This window comes from Alosa pseudoharengus, unplaced genomic scaffold (genome assembly GCF_046254945.1).
Source record: "Alosa pseudoharengus isolate Yale_2024_CS ecotype anadromous, Long Island Sound unplaced genomic scaffold, YU_APseudo_1.1 YU_APseudo_1.1_scf_3, whole genome shotgun sequence".
Classification (NCBI taxonomy): Eukaryota; Metazoa; Chordata; class Actinopteri; order Clupeiformes; family Clupeidae; genus Alosa; species Alosa pseudoharengus.
In genome coordinates, this window is record NW_027468718.1 from 5,395,728 (window position 1) to 5,419,212 (window position 23,485).

Genomic DNA, 23,485 nt, shown 5'->3' on the forward strand with positions numbered 1-23,485 from the left:
AAGCGGCTGCTTGGGGCCTCCTGGCCACCAGGGGGCCCCCAATCGAGTTTTTTTTTTTTTTTTTACATAATAAATAACGTAAACAAGTGACATCAATGAATGAATAAATGAAACAATTATCATTCAAATCAAGAAAATTATGATTTCATGATCAATATGCCTGCCTACTGCTACTGTGTCTGCCAGCCTTTGAGTCACGTGCATAAAGTAGACACCTCGGGTGCATATACAATTCGTGCAGACACTGCATCAAGTTCAACAATCGGAAGAGACGGTAATGTTAAGACAAGTCACAAAAAAGGACGTATCTCTCTGGTGCCGAAAACAGAACGAAGAAAATGACAGGAGGAGAAAAACGAGCAAGATACAGGTATGTTTTGCATGATTATTTACAGTATGTTTTGTGCTTGAGGTAGCTAGCTAGCTGTCATGATCTAATATAAGCAATCACCAGAGCTAAATCTCCGCCATCAACAGAGAAATGTCTCCCATTAATATATATTTATCTAGATGTATTTCAGATGTCAAGGATATTGGGATTGTTTTGGATGTTCAATCAAGCATGTACCCTTGCTCTAGGTGGGCTTATTATGTCGTAAATTAAAGTTAGCTAGCTGACTGAAGTGGACATTAGCACTACAGTAGCTACATGAAAACGTAGCTGAAGGAAAATTTACCACAGAGGGATTGTTTCTGATTTCGTACCTGAAAGTGTTGATAGTTTATTACTGCTCTATAATATGTGACATAGTGGTAAGTCTGATAGCAACAACAGACTAAGCCCAGGCTCCCAGTCCCAACCCAACCCACTGACTAGCGCGACTCTGGGCATCCGTAACGTTCCAGCTTCATAGGCAAAGATGGAACAGCAGTGCGCTCTGCTCTAAGATCTTTGGAGAGAGATGGTAAGAAAATATACCATGTTGGGTGGGGAGACTTCTGTAATGAAAATAAACTTACATTTGATTAAGATAGTGGCAAGTGATGTAGCGGTGCTACCCTAATATTTAGGCTGCAGTAGATCACCATGTTAAGCGTTCACCATACTGCAATTAAGTATACTCTTTTGATTATGCCTCATTTGCCAATAGAATATGAATTGTTACATGTGGAATTGCTTGTTATTTGAGTGTAAGTAATGATAGCAAAATAAACTCATTCTGCTCGATCAACTATGCACTTATGCAATATTTTTTTTTTTTCAGAGACACTGTTGAAGTCCTTTGGAGCACATCTCTACCTCTACCTAACTCTACCTACCAGAAGGTGAGGTTTTCTTGATGGCAAATGGTTACATAGCCTGTTAATATGACACGACACATTTAACATCGTTTTTTTTTTTATTTATTTATGTATTTATTTAATCATTGCAGGTTCGTCCACTGCAGAGTTGCAGATGCCTAAAAACCAGGAACGAAGTAGGAATAATTATCTATTTTTTGGGACATTTTATTTTTGATTATTAATGTTTGTCTATTTTGTTTTTATTTTGTAGTTGAAAATTGCTCATTTAATGCACATTTGCGGATTTGTTCAGCAAATCTGTTGAAAAATAAGTCATTAAACTGATGTACTTGTTTACAACAAATACAAATGCTGTTGTATTTTGTTATTTGTCAATTCAACTTCAGTAAACCACCCTTAGTGCTTCACTTTGAATATGAATGTTTCAAATAAATCTGTGATTTTAGTACCCTCTAAGATTAAAAGGTGACAGGGTTGGTGTAAATAACAACTATATTAATACATTGGTTTACCAAGCACATGGGGCCAGAAGTCTAGATTGGAGCCCCAAAACATTTTTGGCATGTGAGCAAGGATGGATTACTGAATGAGCCTACCGAGCCCAAGAGGTCAAGGGACCCTGAACCCCAAGTAGTTGTGTGAATTCACTACCAATAAGTCAAAAAGCAAAAGGCTATGAATCTGAACAAATTTAGGTACTGCCCTTCTCCAGCTGACCATCCCAAAAATGCACCAGAATACAGGAAATCACATCTAACCCCCCCCCCCCCCCCCCACACACACACACCCGTTTGTACCCACATTTGCACAAACAGGGTAGGGGGAGAGGGTCCTTATGCAGGGGGACAGTAGTTCATAATCAGTCGCTGTATTAATACATAACCTCACTGAATTAATTTATAATATGACATTATAGTGTGAAGTTGTCAATTATCGCCAAGCACAGGTGACTGCGTTGTGGGAGGGGGCCCCCAAATCAAATTCTGCTTAGGGCCCCCAAAAGGCTTGGGCCGGCACTGCGTATGACACATACTCACACAGTAGACATATGTACGCTTCCATGCACAGGCACATACGCAGGCACGCACACACACACACACACACACACACACACACACATAACATAAACATAACAAAAACAATCAAGAATTTCTCATAATTATGAACAGGCAAGATGGAGGTGGGGTTGTATAAAATGAATTTTACATGTGAAATCTATGAACTAATCATGTTTTGGTACTTGTTGTCTAGCAGATACCAGTGAGAATTGAGTGTGGATAATGCAATTTAGTGAGACAGTTAGAATCATATAGGCCTTTCAGCGTGATTTCTTTTTGTGGAAAAAATGTGCTGGACTGGGCGGCGGTCATATTTTGTACCGCTCTGCGGTACATCTAGTTAGTAATGATTTACACAGTTTGTTCACTACTTACTATTTACCTGAGCATTCAGTATTGTGCAATATAGCATACAGAAGGTGAGGGACATTTTGGGGGGAAAGAAGTGGTGCATTTTATCATTCAAACATGCAACTTTTCATGAAAATTCTATAATCCAAGATGGCCGCCACCATATGACGTCATAATATGCAAATTAGATATAAACATTTAATCTCTACATAAACATTGGGTCATCCTTAATATTTCTCTAATTTACAGAAAGTCTCTATCTCTTATCAATTTTAAGATATAGCCTTTTGAAATGAAGATGTCAAAATTGATCGTTTCGGAAAAAAACCTCTGGCGCCTAAAGGGTTAAGAATATCTAAATGATCCATATAACACAACAATTTGAATCTTACTGGTGGACGTGCGAGGTCACATCTGGCCCTCTTACAGAGACAAGAAAATTGTGTGGCCCTCTCTATCATCAAAGTTGCCCATCCCTGAATTAAGGTATCAAACATGGTTTTAATGGCTGAGGGTGCTTTAAAAATAGGATGATAGGGGAACATCATTCCAGCTAAGCATTCAATAATGAATACTGAATAATTTAATATATTAGCCTATAATTAATGTGGCCTCTAATACATGTGTAATACATTTAGGCATGGCTGCATGTGAGTTTTCTACAGATCAACGCAAATTAGGGAACCACCTACTCTTTGCGATAAGTGCCATGGGATCTTTAACAACCATGGTGAGTCAGGACCTCATTCATGCAAAGGAAAATATTCCCTGCAGTACAGTGTCCCTGTCACTGCAATAAGACATTGGGATTGATATTTGTTTGGTGGCTTTTGGCCACAGGGAAGAGTGCCACCTACTGGCCAGCCACCAACACCACTTCCAGCAGGAACCTACTCTTCCAAGGAGGTTTCTTATCCAAGTACTAACTAAGCCTGCTTAGCTTCAGTAATTCAGCAAAGTCAGGGTATCTGATGGTCTGGCTGCTGGCTAAAAACAAAAGGTGAAAGGCATATATGATTCTAACCGTCTCACTGAATTGCATTATGCACACTCAATTCTCACTGGTATCTGCTAGACAACAAGTACCAAAACATGATTAGTTCATAGATTTCACATGTAAAATACATTTTATACAACCCCAACCCCACCTTGCCTGTTCATAATTCTGAGAAATTCTTGAATTGTGTGCACGTGTTTGTGTGTGTGTGTGTGTGTGTGTGTGTGCCTGTGTGTGTGCATGTACATGCATGCGTACATATGTCTACTGTGTGTGTATGTGTCATACGTATGATTACTGTGAATGCATGTGTGTGTGTGTGAATATCTGTTTATGCACATGTGTGCATATGGAATGGGTAAACATGACCCCTAGAGGCAAACATACGCAAAAAATTGGTCATCCAAGGCCCTACGGTTCTCAAGATTTTCACAGAAAACTCTGTTGGTGTACGGTGACTAAATGTACACATAAATTAATTTATTGTATGGCCCCCCATGAACAAAAGTCCACGAAACTTGGCATGCATTCAGAGGGTGTCATAATGATCCTACATTCAATTTTGTGCAGTTTTGACCATGTCAGCCATAGATATTGTGATTGCAACACATCATTTTTTGCTTTTTAATTTTTAACTAGGTGGCGCTATACATGAAATGAGTGGTAATGGGATGGGTTGACATGGCCCCTTAAGACCAACATACAAAAAAAGTGGTCCTCCTAGGCCCTACGGTTCTCGAGATATTCACAGAAAACTGTGTTCATCCTACCCTCCTTTCGAGGGGTCCAGTCCTTTGGTGTTCTTTGGGGTCAATTTGACCCCAGCTGTATGAAACATAAGATACATGGAATATTTGAAACATTATGGATATTATTATTGTAATAGTATGAGAACATATTGTTATTACAGTGTTTCCCCTACAATGTATTTATCAGCGGTGCAGCACCGCTCCTGGAATTCAAGCGCCATTGCAAAAAAAGTTTAAAAAAAAAAAAAACACGCAAGTGAACTTCAGGAACAGCTGCCGTTCGTTCAGGTTTGATGTCAACAAATAATAGTAGGCTAACGTTGAAGGCGCAGTCAGGGATTCCACAGGAGATCATGCTTGTTTGTGTTTATGTTTAAGTTTATTAGCAGACGCAATGTTGTGCCAAAAAACGTAGCCTACATTATGTTAACCAAGGAACCAAATTAAACACGCCAGCGAGGTAGCTCGCCCCTACCTTCAGTAGCCTATTCCCAGATAAATTCCACGCATTGTTTCGTTTTTGTTTGTGATACAGGCAATGCTTTCAAGCCCTGTGTTGCTAAAATACCTAGGCTGTGAAACTAAGGTCTAGCTAGCCTATTGGTGGGTTTAATTGAATTTGAGTAATAGGATACGCATTTACATCTGGAGATAGTTTGTAATTCCTGTAGAGCTCACCAAAATTATAGAAATGACACAAGACACTTATCTCCTATAATCCAAGATAGATTTTCTTTGAGTTTTTGAGCATTTATTTTACCAAATGACATGAACACATAATTCATTTAATCCACATATTCTTATTCACCATGCACAACAATGCTACTAAGTTAGCTTAAAACCGTGAGAATCAAGCAAGCCCCACGGGCCGTCACAGCCTTAAAGTGACAGGCACTCAATTCGACTTGCATAGCACCAATACAGTGTAATGTCATGAAAGGGAAGTCTATATAGTTTATACAGTGCTGTGCAAAATTTAAGACACCCATGCTGAAATTGACTAAAGGGAGGAATAAAAAACATATTTTGCCTTTTGTCTTAATGCCTTAATTAAAAAACAAAATAGGACATCAATTATTTTTGAATGTATCATGTATCATAAATAACTCTAAATAGTAATAGTTTGTACAGTGGCCTACAGTGTACAGTTGTACAGTGGCTAATTACTAATAATGTAAATGAAAAAGTTGAAAGAAAAACATGAATAATCCTGTTCAAGTACTGCAATAATCATGCTTTGTAAATGCTTGTGTTGATGGTTATGTCATAATTTGTAACACTCAATCTGTCCATTTATTTCACAAAATCCAGCAGAGGTCACCATTTAAGGAGTCATTTTTTCAACATTTTCTTTTTTTTTTTGGGGGGGGGGGGGGGGGCTTCCTACGATCAACAGCACCGCTGCTGAAAAAAATTCTAGGGGAAACACTGTATTACCATTATTACATATAAGTCATTTTGGCAGGACTGTATACTGTAAGTCAAAAGGTGGAGCAACAGCAAGCCTTTGGGCTGCTGACACTGGATGGGCAATATTGCCAGCCAGGGTTCCAAGGTTCATAAATGGGTGTGGGGGGTGGGATTGTTTTATAGGGCCTTTGATAGTAGTTATTACCTGTTAAGTACCTGTCACAAAAAACTGGGTAACGATATGCATTATAATCATTTTCTGAGTGTTTATTTAGCTGGGGTCAAATTGACCCCAAGGATAAAGCATGTCAGTAAGATTTGAGGGTAACACAAGGGTTATGAAGATTCCCACTACTGACCATTTATAGAATGTGAGAGGGCACAGCACTAGCAGAGCAGAGCTGGCAGAAGATTGTTGAGAACTAAACAATCAAATAAATTTGTATTTTTGTGTGTGTGTATCGGCCCATTTTCAAAACCCAATGTGGCCCTTGAGCCAAAAAGTTTGCCCACCCCTGCTTTAACTCCTGCTTAATCAGCTGACCAGGTGCTCCTAATCGATGCATGCAGTGAAAAGAGGTAGAGAGGAGGGGAGAGCAGCCCTGGGAACAAACATTCAGCACATGGAACGCATACAGCTTTAACAGTGCTAGCTAGCAGACTAAAAATTAAACGGTGGGAGTTTCACTGTAAGGAACCACTATAAAATGGACATTGTGGAAAAGTAGCTAGCTAGTAGCTAGGAGTTGTGAATTAACCATGGACAACACCTTTCCTATCTCATGTTAGGATAAGAACACTGTCTTAGGAGTGGCTGATCTCTAATGACTTTTTTTTCTTAAATTACAGCCTAAACTTGAATTACCCCTTGGGGATCAATAAAGTATCTATCTATCTATCTATCTATCTATCTATCTAAACATAGTTACCATGGTTACTAAACAGATAAGAGAGGATTTGTGAGTTAGGAAGATTCTGTAACACAGCCGCAGGTCAGTAAGTGTTTTGGCTTTAACATTGGGGGATACAAATAAAGAAGGCACTTTATAATAATTATTGTTAATTATGTATTGACAATTATGTATTGACATACTGTGCTAAGAATGGCCAGCCCGTCTCTAAAAAATGTCGCTATAAGATATAGCAGGCCACCGCCGCATATCATCTACCTACTCTGTAGAGCTGAATAGCCTTGGGTGGCGAAGTACAATTTTGCCATCTGACCTCCTGATGGCTTTTTTGTTGTCGGGTTAGCCTCTCCATCTTCTTCTGCTGCCGTTATCCAATGAAGCTTGAAAATAATTCTAAAATGGTAGTGGCTGAATAAGGTGAATAGCAATAGGAATTCAACATTTCTCCTGTGTATATGAAAATATACTTTCTATGTTCCAGAGCAGCACAGTGGGAGAGTCAGAGAGCAAATGAAGGAGCAGATGGAACAGCAAGAAAAGGAGAAACAAGAGGAAGAAGATGGCACACCCATCAACACTCATCAATCACCCGATCAGAAAACACAGGGAGTTAAGGATATTTACTCAAAGTTCCTGTCAAAGAAAATTGCAAACCTCTTTATTACACTGGATCTACACCACAGAAAAGAAATCACAACTTCAGATTTCCTTAAAATAACCTCACACTCACTGCATAATGATGAAGCACGTACAGAAAAACAGCTGGTATACATATTCCTACAAAGGCTTCTAACAGCAAATTACAATGCAAGATACACATCAATAAAAGAAGAAACCACAGTGTTAGTAAAGACAAAACAGCTGTTTCAAAATCAAGGAAAAACTGATTATAGTGCCCTTTTAAGAAAGACCAGTCAGACTGAAGAGAAAAGAACAGCCCAGATCCATCCAATGGATGTCCAGATGGCAGTGTTCCACTGTGCAGATCATTTCCTGAAGCAGCTCATAGTGGTTAAACTCTCACAGTGTCAATATGCTCTGCCTCTACTTGTACCCAATCCTTTCACACAAGAGATCGAATTTCCATTCTGGACATTTCACCAGATCAAGAAGAGCTGGAAGACAACCCAGGTGAAGTCATCAGAACATATCTCAGATGAGTTCATCAGTATTAGCCAGTCAGTCTGTAAAGCAGAAACTCCAATGGTGGCTTTTTTCAGGTTGGGTGATGTGTCTTCATCCAAGTCTCAGCTGATGAACAGCTTGATCAATGAGAAGCACAACACATTCTTCCACAGGCACTGTCCAGGCAGCAGCAGAACCAGACTACTGATGGATGGAGTGGTGGAGATTGCCTGGTACTGCCCCTCTGGGAAACCCACTGATAAATTCATTGACTGCATTGCGTTCTGTAATCTCCATGGTGATGCAGGAGCCAATCATGTGCAGAGGACGATTGTTACTGACATGGCAACAATAAATGTTGTTCTTTTATCTGAATTCGATAGTAATGACAGTTATATGGCCAAAGTGATGGATGAGCTATTTCAGTCCCCCAAGCCACTCATCTGCATTCTCACTGAGGATGAGGATTCCATTACCGAAATTGGGGAACGCAAATATAAATTAGGATTAAAGAGCAGGAATCAGGCTGATGTATCAGCAGAACTAAGAGTTGCAATTGGACAGAATATACCAGAGAAGTCTTCCTACTTCAGAGTTGAGAATGTGTTGCGTTACCAGGAGATCAAAGTGGACACTGATAGTACGGAATGCAGAAGAGGGTGTGATGCTGCTCTTAAAATAATGCAGCTACTGGAGGGAAAAGACCCATCAAAAGTGAAAGGAACATGTTTGCCCTGTCAGGGGAAACTGTGGCATGACTGGAGTCAGATGAACAAAGACTTAAATCGTGTCAGGGGCGACATTTTTGAGAAAGACATAAGCAATAAGAAAGATAAAATGATCCAAATAAGACAGGAGCAGAAGGCTAAAGGACTGAGTGAGCTTATGAGGCTGTTCATTGGAAGTCTAAAATCACTGTCAGCCACTGAAAAACAGTACTTCCTCAAGTGGGTTGGTAGTAAGTTGGATGACTTCACTTCAGAAAAACTCTGCTCCATTTATCAGGAGTACAACAAGGCATGGAGCACTGTCCTGGCTTTGAAAAAAACACATGATAAATCAAAGCAACTAGAGATTGAACAAAGAAATTTGGACGAAATAACAAAGAACCTCAATGCAGCAACATTTGGACTTGAGCATATTTTGAGAGAAATGGGCCAGTTGTATGAATCATGGCAATGTAAACCAGGCACGGTCTTGGGAACAAAGAAAGTCATTAATGTACTTGACCTTCCTAAAATGGCCGCAGAGCTGATGATATCTGGGCACCCAATGGAGCTGATGGATGGAGATGTTGCTCATGTTCCTCTGGTCTGGATTACTGCTGTTCTAGATCAACTCATCACGATACTGGGAGACCAGAGAGTCTTTGTGCTGTCTGTTTTGGGGATCCAGAGCTCTGGGAAATCCACTATGTTGAACGCAATGTTTGGACTGCAGTTTGCAGTCAGTGCTGGCAGGTGCACCAGAGGAGCTTTCATGCAGCTGGTCAGAGTGTCAGATGAGATGAAAGAACAGATGAAGGCAGAGAGAGAGAAGTCAAAGATTGGGAAGAAGAATGCAGAGAAGACAAAGATTTCTGACTACATTCTGGTTGTTGATACTGAGGGACTTAGAGCTCTAGAACTAGCTGGGAAGGCAACAGTGCACCATGACAACGAACTTGCCACATTTGTTGTTGGTCTTGGAAATATGACTTTAATCAATATCTTTGGGGAGAACCCGGCGGAGATGCAGGACACCATTCAGATAGTTGTTCAAGCCTTCTTGAGGATGAAGAAAATCAAGCTGAATCCCAGCTGTATGTTTGTGCATCAGAATGTTTCAGACATCACAGCTGGAAAGAAAAACCAAGATGGAAGGAGACGCTTGCAGGAGAAACTGGATGAGATGACAAAGTTGGCTGCTGAGGAGGAAGTGTGTGATGCAGAGTGTTTCAGTGATGTCATTGCATTTGATATTCAGAAAGATGTAAAGTACTTTGCACAGCTGTGGGAGGGCAGCCCCCCCATGGCCCCACCAAACCCATACTACAGTGAGAATATCCAAGAGCTGAAGAAAACTATTCTCTCACATGCCTCACAATCTAATGGCCTTAGTCTGTCAGATCTGAAAACACGTGTTAAAGACCTTTGGGAAGCACTGCTTGATGAAAACTTTGTTTTTAGCTTCAAGAATTCACTGGAGATAGCAACATACAGGAAACTGGAGACTGAATATGGAAAGTGGACATGGAAAATCAGGAGTACCATGTTAGAAATTGAAAACAAACTACACAACCAAATTGAAAGTGAAGAACTGCATGAGGTCAAAGAAGATTACTTTAAAAGACAACTAAAAGAGACTAGGGAGAAGGTGAAAAAATCAATGGCCGAATTCTTTGAGAAAGACAAATATGCAGATATACTGATACAGTGGAGAAATTCATTTGAAATAAAAATCAACGAGCTTCAAAAAAACATTGTGACTGAAACAAAAAGGAAGTTAGGGGAGCTTCTTAAGCAGAGAGAAGTCCATAAAATGATCGATGCCCAGAAGACACAACATGAACAAATTCTCTTTAAGAAGAGCAAAGACCTTGCCTTACAACTCAAAAGCGAAGGAAAACATGACCTGGAAAGCGAATTTGATACCGTTTGGAAAGAATGGGTGAGAAAGATTCAAACCGAAGTACCTAAGGTTGTGGAGATTGATGTACAACAAGATGTGATGAAAATCCTTGGCGAGGTTAATGAAGGTGCAACTTTGGGCCAAAGAGAGCAGAATAGGGAAAACATGTTGTCTTTGAAACATTTTTCTGATTATGTGTGTTGCAAACCTGTCACAGAAAAGGGTATACAGGCAACATTTAAAGAACTTGGTGTAATGTTGGGCCTGGCTCAGTCGGATAAATCCCTAAGTCCAGAAGAAGAGTGCAAGATAAAAAACCTTGTCAATGACATTGCAGTGCAGACAAAAAAAATGATACGGTCAAAGCCTATTGCAAAAATGGGCTACAACATCAGCTACATTCAGGAACTTATAGATTACGTCAATTCAAGAGTAAAGGAACATGAGGAAAAGCAACGCAGGTACATTTTCAAGAAAACGTTCACGATAGATCTGTCTCTTGATCTATGTGAGGAAGCAAAGAAAATAATCACAAAACTCCATCATAAATTCACACAGGCTAATGATCCTGTGGTTTTTGTTCAGAACAAGAAACCAGAGTTCTACACTATTTTTGAGAAATTCTTCCATGGGGCAACATCAGCTGCAATTCTTGGTGAAAGCATCTGTCAGAAACTTAAAGAACCCATTCAGCAGAGTGTCTACAAAGTGACTGCCATTAAATTGGCAGGTGAACTGCGTGACAATCACGAATCATTGAGTGGGAACAGAGCTAACCAAGAAAAATACATTCTGAAGTCACTGGCAGATAAAGGAGATTTTGATTCATACCTTGTCTACATTCAGAATTATAGGGAATATTTTTACACGTTTGTCAGAGAGGAAGTCAGTATGTACATTACTGACCAATTCAATGACAGTGTTCTGCCCAAGATGGAAGAGCAGTTAAATCTCAAGCAGCAGAGCATCACAGATGCAGTACGAAGAGCAACCGTGAAGACCAAAGAGAACAAAGGAGATGCACATGGGTGGCTGAAGCATTTCACACAATGCCTCTCAGGGCAGTTGATCTTTTCTGAGAAGGACCCCAGTGGAGTAAGTCTGGATGACATTGACAACTTTGATATTCTTGAGGAAGTAGTGACTAACGGACTTGAGAAAGTAATTTCTGATGTCAGGAAAACCTTCAGCCCAAGGACTTTTCCAAAAATGCTTGACTGCACTGATCGCTCAGATGAGATTCTGATTAAGCACTTTGATCAGTACTGCTGGGAGCACTGCCCATTCTGCAATGCCACCTGCACCAACACAGTGGGAGGGCACGATGAAGATCACATGGTTCCTATTCATCGGACCTGTGGCATGGCAGGATGGTATTACAGGGATACAACAAATCTGTCTATTTCTTTCTGTACATCATCAGTCGCAGGTAATGGTAGCTTTTACCCATCGCATGACACAGATGAGGCTATACTTTGGAAAAACTACAGAACAGCAGGAGAGGGATATGAAAATTGGAGAATTACCCCAGACCTCTCTGAGCTAGCATACTGGAAGTGGTTTGTGTACCAATTTAAGGAAAACTTGGAAAAACACTATGAGAAAACATTTGAAGGTAATGGTGAGATTCCAAATGAATGGAAACAATACACAACTGTTGAGGCTATACAGAGTTTGAATCAGTACTTCTAAAGAAGCTGCCCTTTTAGCCCCTGATTTGAGGCAGTTTATTTCTCTCTCTCTCTCCAGCTGTGTGTGTGTGTGTGTGTAAGGACATCTTAGGTTACTTTATGCAATGGAAGAGAGTGAGTATGTGTGTGTAACTGGTTGCTCTAACATTACCTAAAAACACCAGTCTTATCATAACACTTTGAATGCCACGCTGTTTTCGGAAACTTAGGCCGACAGTTCCAACAATCTAGATCATTGTTGATGATTTTTGTAGAGCCACAGCGTATTCTATGTTATAGCTATGGACACATACTATGGCTTGTTTGAACGGTGAGACTTTAAGCTCTCAGTGGGTACAAACCGTTTATTTTTACATGCCTCTGTTTCTGAGAAATCCCAAGCTAAACAGTGGCTAGTTTTCATCAAAATCCCTGTTTTTTTCTAGATATGGAGATATGGCGTCTTTGATGAAGTGTTGCCTGTAAAGTTTCCGGGAAGTGACCTGGCGAGACTGCCACCTAGTGATAAACCCACAAAAATGACCTAGTTTTGACCTGACATGCATGCGTCACTGATTAGACCCAAAGTGGCAACCATCAAAAGCCGAGTTTTAAGATAAAATGTCCAGATTGTGCATTTTCATGAGTTTTCGATCATCATCTATTTCAGTTCTATTCATCATAGAGTCCCCATAATCACACATAAGGTGTGTTAGAGTGTCTATTTTCGTAATTTAAAAAAGGCTAAAAGCGCAAAGTTGCGTTTTTGGCCCTCAACGCATGGGAACAAGGCACTCAATGTGTTAATTAGGGAAGAGGCTCTAGGGTGACAGTTCAAAGAACAAGCCAAGACTGGACAGTAAAAGCCAAAAAGGGAACACAAGAAAATTGTGTTATGGACAATGTGTTGAAATCACAGAAAGGAACTGTGGCATCTGGTAAATGTCCTCACAAAAACTGTTAGGAATTCAAACCATATGGATGAAGTGTCCTCAAATAGGAATCAGATCGTCCTCCAGGAGAAGATTTGAAATTCACGAAATTTTGAGTTAACATGGTGAAAGAGACAGCTTTGTGATATTTAACTCATATTATTGATATTCAGAGATGACATTTCCGACATTTTCTTTTCCTATAGCGATTTGACCATGGTTTTGATATTTTTCCCTTTGAGGTTTCTTGGGCACATGTTCTTGATCTGGTAGACTTTTGGTTTGTTTAATCATTACAATTAGCATGCTCTAAAGAGGTTTGGGATATTGTCTACATATTGTCATTTTGGAATGACCAACTTGATAATTATATATATTTTTTTCATGTTCAATAATGTTGTTTCTTTCTTGAGGTAATTATGATCCATATTGTTCATCATTTTCTATTCAACACACGGTGTAGCTGACACCAAATATGCACATTAGTTAGTATAGAGGCAATGGGTTTCATTATAGTTAGTTTGTGTCACTCTGTGGGCTTTTAGTGGGATTGCAGTAACATACTCTATGGCTTTAGGATTGTAGGCTAACCCTATGGCTGTAGTAAGGATTATAGTTGAACCATATAATTGCAATTTAATTGTGTACTTCTAGCTTCTTGTTCATTTAGGGGTTATATAATATTCATACTGACCCACTACTTTGTAAACTCTCCATCTTTCTACTCCAGTCCCATGTCAAAAAGATGATTCATTTACAGATTTAATAAAGCATGTGTATTCACTGGCATGTACTGACTAAACATTTTTTTTCATCATTTAATAATTTAATAATTTATAATCATCATCAGTATATAAATTATTGTTAATACTTAATAAATGATGCAATGCTATTTTGTTGATGAAGTCATATTTCCGTTATTTAACAGTTGTTACATACACATGCACTAATGATAAGTTAGGGTAAGGATACATATTTTATAAACCACTTCCTAATACTATAATTCATGATTAACTCAGGTGTTACAAGTAGTTAGTTAATGATATGTATCTAAAGTGAGGACTTTCTATGCCTTGCAACACATTTTCAAATGAGTTGTAAAGATTACATTCACATTCATTCATTTAGCAGACAAGCGACATACACATGTCAATTAAATTGAAGGCCATTGACACAACAGTGAAAGCCGGGAATCAAAACCCCAACTTTTCAGGCTACTGCATGCTAGTCCAGCTCCTTATCCACTAGAACACCTATGACCATGCAAGAGTTTCTGTTTAATTCTACTACACACTATTAAGCATTTCACTGCATTTTCGTCAGTATGCGGCACTGTAGATTGTCGTGAAAGTTCAGGTTAATGGCTGTTCACGGCAGTTTGCAGGCAATGCCGAAAACTGCCATGAATTGTCAGAAATTGGGGCAGCCGTGGCCTACTGGTTAGCGCTTCGGACTTGTAACCGGAGGGTTGCCTGTTCGAACCCCGACCAGTAGGCACGGCTGAAGTGCCCTTGAGCAAGGCACCTAACCCCTCACTGCTCCCCGAGCGCCGCTGTTGTTGCAGGCAGCTCACTGCGTCGGGATTAGTGTATGTGTGACCGACTGTACATATAGGGTCTTGGCTCTACATAAGTGCACGACTACGCCACTTGGGGCCTTTCACACCAAGATATGTTGTAAACCCAAGGATACTTGCTGAGACACACACACACACGCATAGGCACAACTACTGCAACAATGTGATCACAGCAAATGGTGAGGTGCATGTTACCACTACAAAATACTGTGAGCAGTGCGCGAAGAGGAGGACTCAGATCCGGTGACCTGCCCCGTGAGCAGCTTCACTATTACTCTGGAGAAGAGAGAAGGGGGAGGGGATGGTTAGCACTCAGTGACTGAGAAAACAGTAGAGCAAAGCTGAAGGAAGGATTTTACTGGTAGCAAACTACTGGGGCAGCCAGTACCACACATGCCCTAATGCCGTGAAGGAGAGAGGCAACAGGAGGCTAAAAGGTAACGGCCAAGTCAAATAATACCAAATGAAACCAACTAAACAGAAAAGAAAACAAACAAAACGGCAAAAGCTACTTTACATTAATTTTTACAGTAGGCAAAACAGCAGAGGCAACTGGTTCTCAGCGCATCCTAAAAGCAAACACAACATGGCAAGGGGACCCCTGTAGTAGGGCTACCCACCAACTACTCGGAAGCGTCTAGCGACAGTAGGACACCTTTCACAGACGAAGACCCAGAGAACCGAGGATAGCCGAATCGGCAGAGTTTACAGAAACCAGGGATCTTAGTTGGCCTACCGGTGAGCCTGCTATTTTATAGGAAGTGGTGTTGCCGCTAAGGAAACCTAGCCACTTAGAAGCTAACTGGAAGGCGTGACAAAGGGGAAAGGAGCTACGGTAACAGCAGGAGGACAAATCTTAATACAGCAGTGGCTCTGCCGGTTACATTCGCTTCACCTCACTGTGTGTTCACTGTGTGCTGAGTGTGTTTCACTAATTCACGGATTGGGATAAATGTAGAGACCAAATTTCCCTCACGGGATCAAAAGAGTATATATACTTATACTTACTTAAATTGACGTGGGTCTTGCTTGGCAGTCGTCCCCCCATGACCCCCTTCCTCCTAATTCTAGGGGAGGCTTTAACATGTAAATGAAAATGCTATGAGCTATACAAATGCAAATCAGGGTAGCAGGGGGAGTGAACTGTGCATGCTGGCATGACTGTGGCCTTTGGTCTTGCTTAAACAGTGGATGTGTTAACCACACAACTCCCAGCAATGCGCTCAACAGGCAGAAGTGATGCTGGGTATGACATGTATATTCCCTGCAAGCTCCAATAATGTAACCTGAATTAAAACAGTCGATAGACTCAAGTTTAGATTCGGATTTTCCCTTCTCTCCTCACACTAACACAATGAGAATTTCGGAGGCAAAAATAAATGATTGTCTTTATCACTATCTTCATTCAACAAAAATATATGCAGAACTGCATATAATTTTGTTGAATGAAAATATCTATTTATAGTGGATGGAATCCACTATCTTAAAATCTCCTGGCTTCTTATTACAGTGCATGAAAATGCACTGTACTGTTCTTCCTAGGCTTCTTCTTCTTATTACAGTGCATGAAAATGCACTGTACTGTTCTTCCTAGGCTTCTTCTTATTATTATTATTACAGTGCATGAAAATGCACTGTACTGTTCTTCCTAGGCTTCTTCTTCTTATTAGAGTGCATGAAAATGCACTCTACTGTTATCCGAATTCTTCTTATTAGAGTGCATGAAAATGCACTCTACTGTTATCCGAATTATTAGAGTGCATGAAAATGCACTCTATTGTTATCCGATTTATTAGAGTGCATGAAAATGCAAAAAGTTTAAAGGCTCTATATAGGTAGATCGTTAACGATACCTGACAGTTGAAATGACTAATGTTTGCTAGCAGTTATGCTAACTTAGTTACTTAGTTAACTTAGCTCATGTTTTCTAGCAGTTTTGGAAAAAATGCTAACTATGCTAACCATGTGACTTACCTAACTTAGCTAGTCATTTTTAGCAGTTTTATTAAAAATGTTAACATGCTAACATGCTAACTATGCTAACCATGTGACTCAGCTAACTTAGCTAATCATTTTTAGCAGTTTTGCTAAAATGCTAACAATATCTGACTGCTAAAAGTTGATGACAAGTAACAGTTACAATGGCTAAACAGTTAAAAAGTTCAGTAGTTTAAAGGGTTAAATTGTTTAACAGTGAAATATTGTAGTGAGGACTTTTATTTTGAAACAGTTTTTGGCAGAGGAAGCAGTTGAATAGGGTGTGTAGTCTTAATAGGGCCAGTTTGTATGCTTAAAGCCTGAGACTGGCAGTTGATGCAGGTGGCCCGAACACCTGTCATAGGATTCTAATTGCTTAACGGCCGTATTGTGATGTCATAAAGGCCCAATGTTAAGTCAATGGGGAAATTTTGAATAGTTTTTAATTAATAGTTTAAAAAGTATAAAAGTTACAAAGATGAAAAATACATAGCACTCTTATCCCAAGTAAGACCTACGTAACAAAGTTTGAATGAAGTTTCTACGTTAAACGGTTGAAGCTGCATTAAATGCGTTAGAAGAAGAAGAATAAGAAGAAAGAAGCCTAGGAAGAACAGTACAGTGCATTTTCATGCACTGTAACTAGAAAAGCATTTCCTAAAGGAAATACAGTGCATGAAAATGCAAAAAATATGATGTAAAATATCATACAGAGTAAAAACAAACTATATTGGTTGCTAGGTAGATGAGGTTTAATATAGTTGAAATGACTGAACAGTTAAATAGGTGGATAGTTTATATAGTTAAATGATTTGCTTGGCAGATAAGGTTTAATATAGTTGGAATGATTGGAATGAATGGTTAAATAGGTGGATAATTTAAATGGTTAAATTATTTAGGTAGATAATTGACGATAACTGACAGTTGGAATGGCTCTAATGTTTGCTAGCAGTTATGCTAACTATGTTATCAAAGATAATAATGTTAACCAAGTTACTTAACTTAGTTAACTTAGCTAATGTTTTCATATTTAGTAGTTATGCTAACTAGCAACATGCTAAGTATGCTAACCATGTGACTTAGCTAACTTAGCTAATCATTTTTAGTAGGTATGCTAACTATTTTAACTAGCATGCTAACATGCTAACTATGTTAACCATGTTACGTAGCTAACCAAGCTAATTATTTTTAGTAGTTTTGCTAAAAATGCTAACTAGTATGCTAATATGCTAACTATGCTAACCATGTTACTTAGCTAACCTACTAATCATTTTTTAGTAGTTTTGCTAAAAATGCTAATTAGCATGCTAAAATGCTAATTAGCATGCTAGCATGCTAACTATGCTAACCATGTTACTTAGCTAACTTAGCTAATCATTTTTAATAGTTATGCTAACTATGCTAACTAGCATGCTAACATGTTAGCATGCTAACTATGCTAACCATGTTACTTAGCTAACTTAGCTAATCATTTTTAGCAGTTTTGTGATGTCTATTGTGATGTCATCAGCCCATGTTAAGTCAATGGGGAAATTTTGATAGTTTTTAATTAATAGTTTAAAAAGTATAAAAGTTACAAAGTTGAAAAATACATTGCCCGGGTGTCCTAAGTAAGACCTACGTAACATAGTTTGAATGAAGTTTCTACGTTAAACGGTTGAAGCTGCATTAAGTGCGTTTGAAGAAGAAGAATAAGAAGCCTAGGAAGAACAGTACAGTGCATTTTCATGCACTATAACTAGAGAATGTAATTCCAGGGAATTACGAGTGCATGAAAATGAAGCTAGGACAGACAGCATAGCTTAATAAAAGTTGATAGTTTACAAGTAGACAGTATAAAAGTTGAATGTAGATAGCTTAAAAGTTGTTAATAGACATATAGTTTAATGGATGTTGATACACATAGTTTCATGAATGTTGAACAACAATGCTAATGATGCTAACTAGCTAGTGAGGACTTTTATTTTGAAACGGTTAAATTATTTGCTAGATAGATGAGGTTTAATATAGTTGGCATGACTGAACAGTTAAATAGGTGGATTGTTTAAAAGGTTAAATTATTTACTAGGTAGATGAGGTTTAATGTAGTTGGAATGACTGAACTAGGTAGACGAGGTTTAATATCAAAAACAACCTGGGCAAACCTAGCCCATATAAACATAACAAACTGTTCCAGCAAATCACAGACGAGATGCGAGTTTAGGAGTTTTAATTGCACAGGAGCAGCACGGGAGGGAGGGGGAGGAAGTAGCGAGCTAGCTCTCTGTTTTGTTTGAAAGTCAACAGAAGTGACGTTACCCAGCATTGCTTAGAGTACCTTTAAGTCACTCTGAAATGTAACTTAGCCTATTTATATGTGACATTAGTGTTCTCAAAACCATTTTCCACTCATAAAAAACCCTCTTGATGTAAAATGCATTTGCTTGATTTTTGAGCATTCTGGGAGTTTATGGTTGAAACTGTGTGGCTAATGATAAAGTAAGAAGTTTGGCCGTTCACCACTACACCATCATGACTATGACTGAGGTGCACTATCTACACCATCAATTAAACGCACTGACACATAACCGCTTGCTGTTGACATGGGTGAAATTAACTCAAGCTTCACTTAGCCATGGTCACTTAACATGGGCGTTTTGAAAGACCTTTCGGAGCAGTATTTCAAAACACTTGTGCTTTGAAAGCTCGAGACGTTAGTTTCATTCGTCACATCCCAAATGTGTTGCCTCTGTTCTCGTACGCAGTTTTTGGTTTTTCAGATGATTGTTTTTTAGGTTTGATTGCACTCTGGTTTTTTGTTCCTTGTCTGCCATCTGGAAGTAAAATCTTGTTTTGCCAAATTCCTGCATTCAGTGTTGTGTTTATTTGGGTCCTTTCCCCCAGTTCCTGACAGTTGTTGTGAATGAGTTCTTTAACTCACCCATCAGTGATCTGAGAGACTCTCTCTTTATCTTCACCTTCATCATTCTCTCTTTCACTCTCTCTTCTTTTCTCCTCTTCTCCTCCAACTCTTCTATTCTCTGTCTCTCCATCTCATAATGTTGTCCACTGTTTGCTGCCACCATCTCTTCTATCTTCTCCATCAGCTGTGTAACCTGCATGTGATCATCTCTGGTCTGGTTGTTGAGGACATGATATCTGTTCCCACATTTCTCTACCAGCCAGTGCAGACTCTCTCCTTCACTCTCAATGTGCTGCTCAATGGGTGTGTCTCCCAGCCAGTCTCCACAGGTGAACAGCACTATAGTGTGACTCCACACCCTCTTGCTGAGAAGCTCCAGGTGTTCCTGCACTGATATTCTCTCTGTCTCTGTGAATGGAGTGTCCCCACGTATGACCAGCAGTAGAGCATGGGGTCCAGGAGGACACAGAGACACACTGAGCTCAATCTGCTCTCTAGTCAGTTCAGGAGTCTCCTTTAACTGAAGATTCATCAACCATCCAGGAGCCTCCACCACAGTGACCTGCCTCCCTGCTACTTCTCCCTGTCTCTTCACACACTGAGCTGTTCTCCCTACAGTATCAAACTCCTCTCTGCCCAGGATGGTGTTTCCTGATGAACTCTTCCCAGCATGTCTGTATCACAGCAGTACAATCCTCAGGTTTGTGAGATTCTGGGCATCATGTCCTGCAAAAATAGACAAACAAACAAACAAACAAACACATATTTTTTTCTTCTTCAGAATCTACATTGTGGACTTTCATATAAGTTTGTAATCACAAAATACAAGACACAACACCCATGACTGTTTTAGAACTACTAACAGATGACTCACCTAAATGCGCCTTAAATTTAGGAGTTGCCATTTGCCCTCACTCACAGGAGCTGTCTTACAGGAGCGTCCATCTGGAATCAGACCTGAAACAAAGACAGAGTACCATGGACCAGTTCAGTTTTGCAAAGAGTGAATTGTCAACAACATTGATACTATTTCATGATTTATTTAAGCAATAAGCCCCGAGAGGCCGTAGGTTACGCTGATTCTACAACAGCTAAGGGGTGTTGTAGAATCAGCGTAACTTACGGACTCGATTGGCTTATTGCTTTTCTAAAAATGTTGTTATAAATACCTGGCAAAGTTTCATAAAGTAAAGGCAAAGCAACGATAAATGTAACGATTTATTCATAGATAATCATTCTTCCGCCAATAAATATATTTCCTCTATCTGAATGGTTGCCAAGCAACATCGAGACGCAGCTACTTTTGTGTCAAGTTATGCTAGCGCAGTAATATAGAACGGAATACGGTCAAGGTGTATGTTTGTGCTGGATTTTACAACGGCATCGAACGCGATTCAGACAATCCAGGACCGGAACTATCAGTTTTAGAAAATTATATTAACTATAGTGTCTGATGCTCACAAGTCACTGCTATTGACCAAAAACACCTTTATTACTTGTTTTATATTCAAGATCACTTTCAAAGTGGGCGTGTTATTTTATCGATCGGAGAGGAGAAAACTAAAAGCATGAGTTTTCTCTTCATATCAACTATTGCCATGAGTAAGCAAAACTAATCGACTAACACTGTACTGCAAACATTAACTAGCATTTTACACAGCCAATTTCTGGCGTTTATATGGGACACTGTCGTATCATCGTTCTGTTCATGCATCTAATTAACTTTTGTTTATTCATGCAACACCTGCAACGGCACAGCATTAGTTTGGTTCGAAACTGGTGGAAATGCGGGCTGGTTCACTAGATAGCACCAAGGTTTAAAGAATTCGGAACGGGTTCAAGAATGTGTTCTCTGTTGGTCGAGAAACGCCCCGATTAAGAAATCACACAGACACTGATTTATCATTTACTGACAATTCTGCCAGTTGTTATTCCATGTGAGCTGTGACTGCTATTCTGACGTGTCAGGAGACTGTGAAGGGATTGTCTGATTGGCTCAGCACTCTGACCGAGCCTACCTGGTCCTGCCAAACCACATTTCTGATATGCACACACAGACTCCTGCACCATCTACACTGTATGGAACGAGATTATGGTGATCACAGGGACAGAGTGGTAGGCCTATCACTCACTGTAAAACATAATAGCTTTCCTTGCTTAAAATATTTAGTAAGTAGTTTTGTGTTTTGTTGAGATTACTTGCTCCTTCTGGCAGGGGGACTACCAATGGAAATTAGACTTTTGGCTATAATTGGTTGCATTTACATTTTCTTTGTAAAATGTCAATTAGTGTACACTGTCCCTCTATAACAAATAAAATTAATAATAATAATAATAATAATAATAATAATAATAATAACTAGAAAAGCATTTCCTGAAGGAAATACAGTGCATGAAAATGCAAAAAATATGATGTAAAATATCATACAGATTAAAAACAAACTATATTGGTTGCTAGGTAGATGAGGTTTAATATAGTTGGAATGACTGAACAGTTAAATAGGTGGATATTTATATAGTTAAATGATTTGCTTGGTAGATAAGGTTTAATATAGTTGGAATGATTGAAAAGTTAAATAGGTGGATAATTTAAATGGTTAAATTATTTAGGTAGATAATTGACGATAACTGACAGTTGGAATGGCTCTAATGTTTGCTAGCAGTTATGCTAACTATGTTATCAAAGATAATAATGTTAACCAAGTTACTTAACTTAGTTAACTTAGCTAATGTTTTTATTTTTAGTAGTTATGCTAACTATTCTAACTAGCATGCTAACTATGTTAACCATGTTACTTAGCTAATCATTTTTAGCAGTTTTGCTAAAATGCTAACTAGCATGCTAGCATGCTAACTATGCTAACCATGTGACTTAGCTAACTTAGCTAATAATTTTTAGCAGTTTTACTAAAAATGCTAACTAGCATGCTAACATGCTAGCATGCTAACTATGCTAACCATGTGACTTAGCTAACTTAGCTAATCATTTTTAGCAATTTTGTTTAAAATGCTAACTAGCATGCTAACATGCTAGCATGCTAACTATGCTAACCAAGTTACTTAGCTAACTTAGCTAACTAGCTACAGTGGGTAGGAGTCATAGTTGATGACAAGTAACAGTTACAATGGCTGAACAGTTAAAAAGTTCAGTAGTTTAAAGGGTTAAATTGTTTAACAGTGAAATATTGTAGTGAGGACTTTTATTTTGAAACAGTTTTTGGCAGAGGAAGCAGTTGAACAGGATGTGTAGTCTTAATAGGGCCAGTTTGTATGCTTAAAGCCTGAGACTGGCAGTTGATGCAGCTGGCCCGAACACCTGCCATAGGATTCTAATTGCTTAACGGCTCTATTGTGATGTCATCAGCCCATGTTAAGTCTATGGGGAAATTTTGAACAGTTTTTAATTAATAGTTTAAAAAGTATAAAAGTTACAAAGCTGAAAAATACATAGCAGGCATGTCCTAAGTAAGACCTACGTAACATAGTTTGAATGAAGTTTCTACGTTAAACGGTTGAAGCTGCATTAAGTGCGTTAGAAGAAGAATAAGAATCAGAAGAAGCCTAGGAAGAACAGTACAGTGCATTTTCATGCACTGTAATAAGCATAAGAATAAGAAGCCTAGGAAGAACAGTACAGTGCATTTTCATGCACTGTAATAAGAAGAATAAGAAGCCTAGGAAGAACAGTACAGTGCATTTTCATGCACTGTAATAAGAAGAAGCCTTGGAATAACAGTATAGTGCATTTTCATGCACTATAATAAGAAGCCTAGGAAGAACAGTACAGTGCATTTTCATGCACTGTAATAATCGTAAGAATAAGAAGACTTGGAAGAACAGTATAGTGCATTTTCATGCACTATAATAATAATAACTAGAAAAGCATTTCCTGAAGGAAATACAGTGCATGAAAATGCAAAAAATATGATGTAAAATATCATACAGAGTAAAAACAAACTATATTGGTTGCTA

At 39.0% G+C, this 23,485-nt stretch overlaps 2 protein-coding genes across 2 annotated transcripts in view; one reads left to right on the forward strand and one right to left on the reverse strand.

The window, feature by feature from the left end:
- Positions 1-12,148, forward strand: part of LOC143099500 (interferon-induced very large GTPase 1-like) — a 32,254-nt gene extending 20,106 nt beyond the window's left edge. The window contains exon 4 of the mRNA XM_076262463.1: positions 7,203-12,148. Coding sequence (XP_076118578.1) covers positions 7,203-12,148 — 4,946 coding nt within the window. The remainder of the gene's footprint in view (positions 1-7,202) is intronic.
- A 7,324-nt stretch (positions 12,149-19,472) lies between these two features.
- On the reverse strand, positions 19,473-20,235 carry LOC143099501 (GTPase IMAP family member 9-like). Its single transcript, XM_076262464.1, has one exon. It carries the CDS (start codon positions 20,043-20,045, stop codon positions 19,473-19,475), a length of 573 nt encoding a protein of 190 aa, XP_076118579.1. The 5' UTR covers positions 20,046-20,235.
- Positions 20,236-23,485: the final 3,250 nt, after the last annotated feature.